Raw genomic sequence first — 10,509 nt, forward strand, 5'->3', positions numbered from 1 at the left:
AGCACTTTCACAGTCAGCCGCATAGCCAAGTGGTGAGAACACTGGAACGGCAATCGAAAGAGCGCCGGTTCGACACCGCTCAAGAGCATGCGGCTGTGTCTTTGGCAGGACACTTAAAGGCATGCCTGAAGGTGGACATGAAGATTGGCTTCCTTGCCTTCCCGTCTTACTTAATCTAAATCTTCAACCACCAGGTGTAAGCCTGGATACAACAAACAAAAAAAAACAAATGGCTATGTCGCTTTTGGGAATTTTAACAGTGACCCCATTGAAAAAGCTTTTTCAAAATTACGCCAAGGTTCTGGTTCTACGTATTTTATCAATGTGCAACAAGTGTCAAGCCATTGTGTTTAAACGCTGGACGGAAATCATTTGCAGTAAAGTGGAATGCAAACGTTGTGTCATGTTTGGCGACTTAGTCCATCACGATTTTAGTTATTCAGGTTAAAAAAAAGCTGAACGTACATAGGTTTTAACAGAAACGAATTTTTTTTCATACAAATCAGTGCAATCATAATCAGGTAAAAATCGATTTCGATCAGCTAGCAGCTAGACCATCTTCAGTTAAGCTTATTCAAATAGAACTATTTGTAGTTGTTGTTGATCGTTAATTCTATTTGAATAAGCTTAACTGAAAATAGTTTAGCTACTGGCTGATCGAAATCGATTTTTAGCTGTTTATGATTGAACTGACTTGTGTGAAAATAAATTCGTTTGTATCACAAGACATGCAGCGGAGTCGTTCACATCAAGCATTGTTGTGGGTATGACACCTGTCAGAGGAAATTTCATTTTCTTGATCATCATCAAGTTCCTTCCTCTCGTCGAGGGTTGGAGGCAATGAGGCGCCAAGTTTCTCTGTTGTGAGATTTTTCTACTGCAGTTTTGTAATTAAGTCCTGACCAGTCTTCAATATCATTAGTCCAAATTCTTGGTGGTTTGCCCCTATTTTGTTTGCCGTTCATTTTTCCTTCTAGTACTTGCCTTTGAATAGAATTATTGCGAATCATGTGGCCAAAATATTTTAATTTTCTTGATTTAATTGTTAGTAGAATTTCCATGTTGGTTTGTATTTCTTGATACATAGGTTTTAAAAACCAAAGCGTATTAAAAATCAAGGCATTTGTTGTCTGCTAAAAACATTCTATCGACCCTCAGAAAATCTTGATTACTTTATACTTGAGTAGCTACGCAAGCTTGTGTGGCTGTTTTTGCCGCTTCATACATAACATTCATAATCACTGGTGGCCTCACAGTGCGTAGGCCTATGTGTAGTTTCTACTCGACCATATACAGAAATGTGCTACCTAGCACTTCAGGTCATTTTATGAGTTTTTCCATCATCTGGTGTGGTCATTTTTGGATACACACAGTAGGTTTGCTTCAGTGGATTAAATTGTTTAGTGTATGACTGACGTCATGGCTTCACGCTTTGAAGCAACTTGTGCAATGCGTCATTCTTAAGTCAGGTGGAAAACGAGTAAACAACTGCTCGCTTATTTTCAGAAGCATTTTTGACTCAAAGAAAAGCAATAATGATCACAAAACCGTAATTTCATCTTCCGTAGTTGTAAGCAAAGTTAATTGATCCACTAATTTTTGAATTCCATTGATTAAACCATGGCTACCTAGAGGTGTTGCTTCCCGATGTCATTGATTGTGATTCGCATGTTAACTAGAACTAGCAAAAAAATAAGCTTTGCTTTAATGTTGGGATTTCCTTTCCAACTGTTCTTTTAACTTTGCTTGACCCAACGTGTCAAATGAATTACTACGCAAACAGAAATACATTTGTTTAAAAAGAAATGAGTTTTTAACTATGAACTGAGATTCTTTGCCACACTAACACGTGGCCTACAATATAAAATTGAAATTTTCAATAACCTGTGGCCCAATAATAACAATTGCTAAAGTCTCACCTTTGTGTGGAGACGTTACATCAGACGTAAAGCTTTCCAATGTTGTTTGTTGGGACATTTTGTCAACCATTAATGTAAATGTTATATTGAGAAGTGTCCCCAGAGCGTTAACCCTTAAGGTATTGCATTTTTTCCAATTTTGATTTACCGGGAGCACTTGGACCAGTTGCCTTCCCTCGATCAGCTAAAGTAGCCTACTGATGTGGGCTCCACACTCTCAATTTCATTAATTGTAATTCGCAGAAGAGTTTGTTGTGGGAAAATGTCTCGTTTTCATTTCAATTCCCAGATAACGGTTTCGAAAGCAAGTAAGGCTATACCATTACCATTCAGTTTGTATAATTTCCGCTTTGAAGGATGCGAGTTACAAGGTCGTAACTGTTTTTTTGCGACGTTGCATAAAGATCCATTTACCGTGTAAACCCATAGGCTATTGCTTCCTTGACCTTGAATTTTTCAATGTGGCGCCACCGTTCAGCCTCTTGAACGACGATTAATTGAGATGTTGTTTCGTGTTTGGCTGTTTCCCGAAACTAAGTTTTATCGCATCGACAATGTTGGGATGGAATCCTTACCAAATGTCTTCCTAACCTGCAAATCAGTCCATTTTAACATTTATTCAACGTCTGCAGACGTTGATCAATGTAAAAGTGACTGATTTTCTAGCTGGGCCATTAGCGTCGCTTCGGATCTCGCACGAACTGCTGTTTCTGTTAACGTTGTTTCGATTCATGTTGCATTTTAGTGGGCCTACCATTTTTGTAAAGGCTATTTACCTAACGAATATGCTGTCGAGAGATTATGTTTGAATGCATTTACTTTTTGTTGAGCAACGTCTTGATCATGGAGGAAAGGGTAAACAGAATGCTCTCATATGACATTTGAAAGCTTTTTTTCTCATTTGTTTCTTTATTTTTCATTTGAAGTGGTGCACGATACTGTTATTAATACGAGTAATAAGTTGCATCGGTGAGTTGTGGGTAACCGTAAACCTATCATTTCGTCTTTATCATGGCTCTTTTGTAATAAATGTTCAGATTGTATTGTTGGATGCTTTATCAAGGTGGCCAGCAGCGGGAATTGTCATTAGCCTCAGTTCATTTTCTGCTTAATTTATCACATTTGAGATTAGGCAGCAACACTGTAGGGACCTCCGTCGCTGTAAAGTTTAACAAACAAATCGCTGCAAATTATGGTTTCAGTAAACGCTGACATGGACAAGAGATATCCCTACTCCCTCTACTATGTCTGATAATACAATAATTTACTTTCTGCTTGATAAAAAGGGTAAGCTAATGCTTGCAAGTAAAATCAGCATTAACTAAATAAGCGATTAGCCTACTATGCTGGTCTTTATTAATAAAATATGTGGAGGGAATTAAAGGACAGCACTTATCACCACTAGTGGTGAAATGCATCTTGCTTACTTCAGGCAACCTGCTGTATACACATCTTTTGAAATTTCTCAATGGGTGTGGTCTAACAGATAAAAGAATAAAATAAAACTCGTGGTCTTTTGACGTATACAAATTCTATGCTTTTATTTTTGCTGAAAAAATTTTTGGGGGCCCACTTTTCGTATTTTGTCCCGACCAGTCCTGATTTGTTTCGGAGGCTCTGGTTGAAGGAACTCTTCCTTGCTAACCGGGTTAGTGCATCCGCCTCTGAAACCGTAGGCATGGGTTCGATACCTTGTCGGGTCATAACAAAGACTTTTTAAAAATGGTATTGAATCTAATTCCTGCTTGGCACTGAGCAATGGAATGGGTTCGGGTAATAATGTGCTCAGTTGCGCCTTTATACGGCTGCATTGACACTGTCTGCTTTGTAAAGCGCTGAGGAGCAACGCATTCTGCGATGATTACAGTGCCATATAAAAACAAGCATTATAATGTCATATCCAAGAGAAATCGAGAAATGATACAAAACATGGGTAAAAAATGTTTTTCAGCAGAAATGAAAGCAACAAATTTTGTCATGCACTGTATGTGTTCGTCTTAAGACAAACTTGGCCTATTTTTCTTACGCAAATTCCTTTAAACTTTCAATTGTAACAACGTATCGATATGAAAAAACTTTGTTTCGAAATGAAAATCAACAAAAATTCCTCGACTACACTTAGCTGAAGAGCGTAGAAACCGAAACTAGTATGAACAGGGAAGCGTTAATTTACTAGAAATGCACGTGGAAATTTGCATACAAAGGTGTAGTCAACGCAAATCAACAGTATACATTTTGACAAGGTGGAGTGTCTTTATCCCTCAACGTGCAACAAATCCATTCTAAATAACGTGCAACGGTGGCAAACACTCCTGGGGCTGTAATACACGTTTTAGGACCAAAACTGGTAGCACCATACAGAACCCATCTGTCATTTCGGTCTTTGCACACGAGTGGTCCACCACTATCTCCCTGGCACGTACCCATATTCTGTTCTTGCACGCATAAATGTTGATTGTACGATATCAGGTTTGCATAAAACTTATTACAGGTCTCCTCAGATACAACTGGTTGTGGAAGCTGTTTCAACACTTTTTCGTATCCAGTACCCAATGTTCTCCCCCATCCTGAAGCCCAGCACCTGAAAATTATGACCAGACCATTATTTAACGGTTTGTAGGCTAAAAGCAGACTGGTTAAAACGAACAATGTTGCTATACATCCTATTCTGAGCCAGTGACGTGGTTAGCAGGTAGCCTAAAGTAGCCAGACCATTTAAAAGAGTGCGAATATATTTTGTAACAGGCCTAAAGAAAAAGATACATAATAGAAAGTGTTGTTCAGGGATTGTTACATGGCCTATATTATTTTTGTGGGTGACAAATATGTCCCTGCTCTGGACATATGGTAGGGACTTAATATCTAGCCTTTAAGCTTACCATCTATATCAGTGGTTTTCAACCTTTTTGGTGGAACAAAACCCAATGAAACATTCCACAAGCTCGAGGACCCCTGTTCAATAATTTAATTGCCTTTTGCAAAAAACATCGTTTCATTAATAAAATAAAATACTCATGTTCAGATTTATTTATGTACCGTACAATAAAAATAGAAACTGTAAAAAATTACATTTACTCTCATAAAAATTCAATGAGAAACTTGAGCCTGGTGTTTCTTGCACAAGTCTTTAATATTGGGTCGTGTGTTTGACAGACACACACGAAGTTCATCTTCCACAGACAGCAATTGTGCTCGCCTCTTGTGCTTGATGGTTGTCAGAGCTGAAAATCCAAACTCACTCAAGTAGGAGGTTGAAAACAGCATAAGAAGTCGCAGCGCTTTCTGAGCAATTGTAGGATATTCCTTTTCAACCAACAAGCAGAATGCATCCATATAATAATAAAATAGACTCTCGGATTTGAATGTAAACTTGTGGAACCCTTGGACTTACTTGCGGAACCTAAGGGTTCCGCAGAACCCTGGTTGAAAACCACTGGTCTATGTCATCTGCCACTACGTAGCCTGAACAGTGTACATACAGTATTTCAAAGTTATGCCACTTACTAGCTGTAGGCCTGTTGAGTGGGCCTTAGCTAATCGAGCAATCTGGCTTGTCCAATCTTAACAGACTAAGGTCAACCCAGACAGCAAAATCTGCCATTTTTAAAGTCTGCAGATACATTAATTCAAAATCTGCAGACGTTAAATCAATGTGAAAATGACAGATTTTGCCGTGTGGGTATAGTCTGTCGAGTTTTGCTTTAAACTTCAAATGTATTTGTAATAAAGATGCGCTACTGCCACCTACCAGTGCGCATCAGACCAACAAAGGAACAACAATGTGACGTGCTTGAGAAAATATTTTGAAAGATGAGATTTTATTTGGCTTGGTTTTGAATCTTTGTTCTCGGACTGAGAAAGCCTGTGATAGGACATTTTTGGTATTTTCTCACTCTTGTATAGACTTTAACCATTTACTCAGGGCAGTTATCAAGATTGGCAGAGTGAGTTTTTTGATTGTTGAAGTGTTTTTGTCTGTGAAATTGCTCCATAGACTAGTGGAGCTTAATCGTATGTTCTGTGGAGTTTTCTCCTTTTTAGAAAAGCCTTCGGATTGGATGTATCGACAGCAAATCATCCACCAATAAAACAGATTCATTGGAGGATTATTTTTGTATCAACCGTAATCCACTGATTAGAATATTTTGTTCCGCTATTGGTTTATCTAAGCCTGAAAGCTATTACACGCTCAGCAAGCATTATAGGACTAATTTTCAACTATAAACGCGTTCCACCTTTTTCCTACTGGGGGGAGACTGTTGATTGGTGGAAGACAAGCGTATGCAACAATTGGATGTTTCTGAGCAGGATCAAAGGCATGCTGGAGCTTTAAGACAGTGATATCATTGACTGGTGGCTTTCTTGTTGCAGCAAATGTTGCAAGATTGTTCAATGGATGGTGGTGGATAGCTAAAATTTTCGTGAATCTAAAAAACATTTAGGCCTATATGTTAATAAATGTTGATACAAAACAACTTATTTTTTCTTTGCCTTCTCCCCTTCTATGACGTTTGGCGCCAATCAATATAGCTTAACAATTATAACATTTTTAATGGATTCCTATGGACTGGCACTGCCATATAATTAATGAAGGTGATTGTGATTGCGTTGGCAGCTCCAAATCTTTGCAGCTTACACTTATGCCACAGCCTTACAAATTTCTACTGATTAAGCTTCTGGACAGGCTTTTTCAATAGCGTTGTAATAACAATTAAGCCTAGAGCAAAAAAGTTAGGCTAGACCAAAGTCAAATTTAAGATTTTTTGAAGGTTATTTAAATATCATATGATGATTTTGAGAGGCAGAAGCGGATCCAGCAAGTGGTTTGAGGAGAGGAGACTATTTCAACAAAACACAATGGTTTACATCAGACGTGGCCAACCTCTCATCGATTAGAAAATTTCTTAACTGCTCGCGATCGACCGGTCGGGGAAAACGTCACCAAACAGCTTTTTTTCCGGTGTTGGCCTCTCCTGATCTACTTTAATCCGACCTTACAGTTACATATACACCTTGAATGAAGTTACTTTTGGCGACCACCTCCCGCAAGTTACTTGGGGGATCACCCCCTTCCTCTAAACTAAATCGACCCACTGTTGAGAGGAGAAAAGGGTTGAAAGATCTGAGGTTGCCAATAGCAGCCTACTGCACGTAAAATGGAGGGCGTAAAAAGCGGCATCATATGATATTTGAACAGCCTCTTAAATATATAATATATATTGCTTTATACATAGTAATAGCCTAACTATATTTGATTTAATATATTGCTGAATGCTTACCGGTATTTAAGCTGGCAGTGATTTACGTCCAGATTATCAAATGATGTCTACGGCTTTACTTAATAAGTTATTAAACAGATAGTAGGCTGCCCTCTTATAGGCCCACTCCACCATTTTTTCATCTTTGCACGAAACATGTTTATAATTACTGTGTCTACTGAAAAGCTGAAAGCCTATGACTACATACTCTGCTCCTCGAGTAATTTGAGCTTTATCGTGGGCTCCTACAATAACTCGGTAATTGCTGGGATTCGTCGTCACATAGGTTCGTTTGTTATTGAAAAAGCAATGAACAGCTGTGATGACATAATTTGGACCAATCAGCGTGCCACCACAAATGTGCCGAAACTGATAATGTCCACCGCCATTGTATCTGTAACTAAATATAAGATTCCAGTCTGTTAAGTTGTTTTAGTTTTCATAGCCTAATTGAATCCCAATAGATGTAGGCTAGATGTAACAATTTCACTTTCATAAGAGAACAAAAACGTAATATTGGCCACAAAGCCTTTCACAGTAAATGTACCGTAGCCTCATAAATGCTTTTCATCTACAAACTATTGATTTGTTACGAAGAACGCTTAATCGGATAGACTACTCACTACTGTAGGCTAGACTACCTGCTGTAGCGTCATGTCTGTAGCAAAGTTGGCTAAACGCATAATAGACTATACAATATCTTTCCCACAACTTACTTCACCAAACTGATTTGCCACGGCCATGAGTGCGGTTTAGCTTCAGTACTGCCTACAATTCTGCTGGAAATGAGCTTTGGTGTAATTTGTGGTCGACCGCACTTCTGCTTTTGCCTTGCCCAATATGAGTCATTTAAAGGAATAGAACTGCCTACAGGGCCTCTATCTTCTGACTCACCACCTAATATGAAAAAGACTATGCCTAATATCAATCCAACCACAGCGACAGCAGATACAAAAGCTACAATGAGACTGATTTTTGAATTAAAAGGACCATACATCCTTGGAATTGGCTGATCCTTGCTGTAGTCTGAAAAAGCTTTATTGTGGTCCGAATACGCTTCTTTGTGATCTGATACTGTATTATGGTCCGGTTTAGGATTCAAACGACGCTGGTATCGATGATCGCCGGCGTGACGGTGACGGAAATCAAATTTAGACGAAAAAGACGACATTTTTCTTTTTTAACTCTTTAGCCTACACAGACCATTTTTACAACTGTAACACACAAAAAAATTAACTGTGAATAAGAATTTGATTGCTTGATCAGTGATCCTCCAGTTGAACTGAAATCGCTTGAAACTGCGCTGCAAAGATTCACTTTTCATGATTCACTTTTCATGATTCACAAGTTTATTTTAACTAATTTTGTTTTGGCCAGACTTGAATGTGATTCTAAGAATCTTTATCTTCGATCAAAGAAAATCCTTGAAAAGTTGATCTTTGAAGCACTAACGCAAGCAGGATTTGCAGAGATGGCAGAGAGAATATATAATCGTAGTGTTGTTAATGCTTGTAAATTATTCCACACTCTAACCAAAGGCCGCTATGTGCAAAGCAGGTGTTAAAATACGGTACGGTACAGAGTTGAATTCAGGTTGTTTGGTTTTAAAGCTCTTTTGTTTCCAGAACGGGGTGTTATAGCCTACAGACAGACGAGCTACCATGACAGATCCTAGATGTAGGCCTAAAGCTCAATAGTAAATAGTTCAACTCCAGAGTTAGCAAATAATTTAGACTATTTATTAATTTCTGCAAAAGAAAAACTATCACAGTTTTACGTAAATAGCGGATACACCGAGCTGCCATGACGGACCCAAAATGCAGCCTACAGTCTAGTAGGCCTAATAAAGAACTTTAACCTGTTAAGTGCGTATAACGACTACAGTCGTTTGAGCCAGTTGCTCTCACTGCGCGCAACGCAACTAAGTTTGTTTTAACTATCCCAGCCTTTCGTGAAGTATTTCATTTTGTTTCATGCTCGTCGCCTTTGCTTGGGCGGCGCTATAAAGAATCCAGAGAACTTTGTTTACAATAACAATTTCATTTTGACAGAAATAATGTAATATTAATGCGATTACATTAAGAGGCAATGGCCCAACTTTGATTTCTCTCGAGTAGTCAAGGCGACATGATACAGAATTACAAAACAAAAGCTTATTGTGTTGCGGGATGGGAACTCCCCAACACTTAGGAAGTAGCCTAATAATGCGGTAAAAAAACTACAAGTTCGCCAAATTAAATTCGCTAAGGAACGCGAATTAAGTAGGCTATACCGTGTTTGCAATAAATCAATATGCACAGCAGCTTCGACCAAAAAGTCGGTGAAAATTAATATTAAAAAAAAGTTTGCGTAGTAGGCTAAATCACTGTAGGCCTACTGCGATAGATTCCGAAATTAGTTTAAAGCCTAAATATAAAAATCTAGCTACTATTCTCAATGCAATGAGTAGCCTAGCCTACCATCTGTTGCTAATTAGTGTCAAGTCAACTGTTCAACTTTTTTATAATTGGTAAAATAATATTTTGATGTAGACTATTATTTTTTCACAGATATTGATAAATAACCTACTGTATATCGAAAACCCAGCCAACTTACTTCAGGACCCTTTTGCCGGACAACGAAAAAATATAAAAGTAAGTTTTTTAATAAACTATAAGCCTAACTTACTCGCTGCAGTAAAAAACTCTGTTTTCACTGGACTTCAAACATAATACAACATTGAGTAAATATAGGACTTAAATAAAAAAATAAATAAAAAAAAACTCATGATGGTATCGAACAAAATTTCTCGTTGCTATGTAGGCTACTTTTCGGAACCCTGATTAAGCAAGATTGAAATTTCTATGCCTTGCCATCATTTTACCCCATGTTATAATCAACAGAAGCATAGTCTATAATTACAAATGTCCACTATTTTGAATTGCTTTGCAAAAAAGCAAAAATACAATATTTAAAATGTTAAGCCTATGCTGTATTACAAAACATCAATATAACATTGTGAGGTCATAAGCAATTCTTTTCTTCAATGCAATCATAGCCATGTATCAAATAGGCTACAGTCACTAATATATCAAATATAGTCACTAATTAAATTATCTAAGAATCTTGGCAGTTTGTTTCACCCCTATTGAGACCTTCAGAAGGCTCTTATTCAAATAGAAAATTTAAGTAACTTATATTAGATTAATTTACCCGATTCTATTTGAATAAGAGTTTTGTGAAGATCTCAATAAATATGAAACCGGTTGTTATGGTTTTTATTTAATTAGTAACTGATATTAGATGTAATTTCCTCTGTTTGACTTTTTTTGCTTGGCATTGTGGCGTACGGT

General features: G+C 37.7%; 1 protein-coding gene across 3 annotated transcripts; it reads right to left on the reverse strand.

The window, feature by feature from the left end:
• Positions 1-4,007: 4,007 nt before the first annotated feature.
• On the reverse strand, positions 4,008-10,026 carry LOC145766331 (chymotrypsin B-like). 3 transcript variants are annotated; one of them, XM_082578019.1, is made up of 5 exons: positions 9,845-10,026; positions 7,894-8,391; positions 7,386-7,577; positions 6,155-6,346; positions 4,051-4,500 (listed from the first exon to the last, which is right to left on the reverse strand). In XM_082578019.1, exons 2-5 carry the CDS (start codon positions 8,346-8,348, stop codon positions 4,140-4,142), a joined length of 1,200 nt encoding a protein of 399 aa, XP_082434145.1. In that variant the 5' UTR covers positions 8,349-8,391; positions 9,845-10,026; the 3' UTR covers positions 4,051-4,139. The 3 variants fall into 3 exon arrangements, with proteins under 3 accessions (XP_082434146.1, XP_082434145.1, XP_082434144.1); XM_082578018.1 differs by lacking the exon at positions 9,845-10,026 and having other exon boundaries at positions 7,894-8,908; XM_082578020.1 differs by lacking the exons at positions 6,155-6,346; positions 9,845-10,026 and having other exon boundaries at positions 4,008-4,500; positions 7,894-8,914.
• Between the last annotated feature and the right edge of the window lie 483 nt (positions 10,027-10,509).

The sequence above is a fragment of the Aplidium turbinatum genome, chromosome 3, assembly GCF_918807975.1.
Source record: "Aplidium turbinatum chromosome 3, kaAplTurb1.1, whole genome shotgun sequence".
NCBI lineage: Eukaryota > Metazoa > Chordata > Ascidiacea > Aplousobranchia > Polyclinidae > Aplidium > Aplidium turbinatum.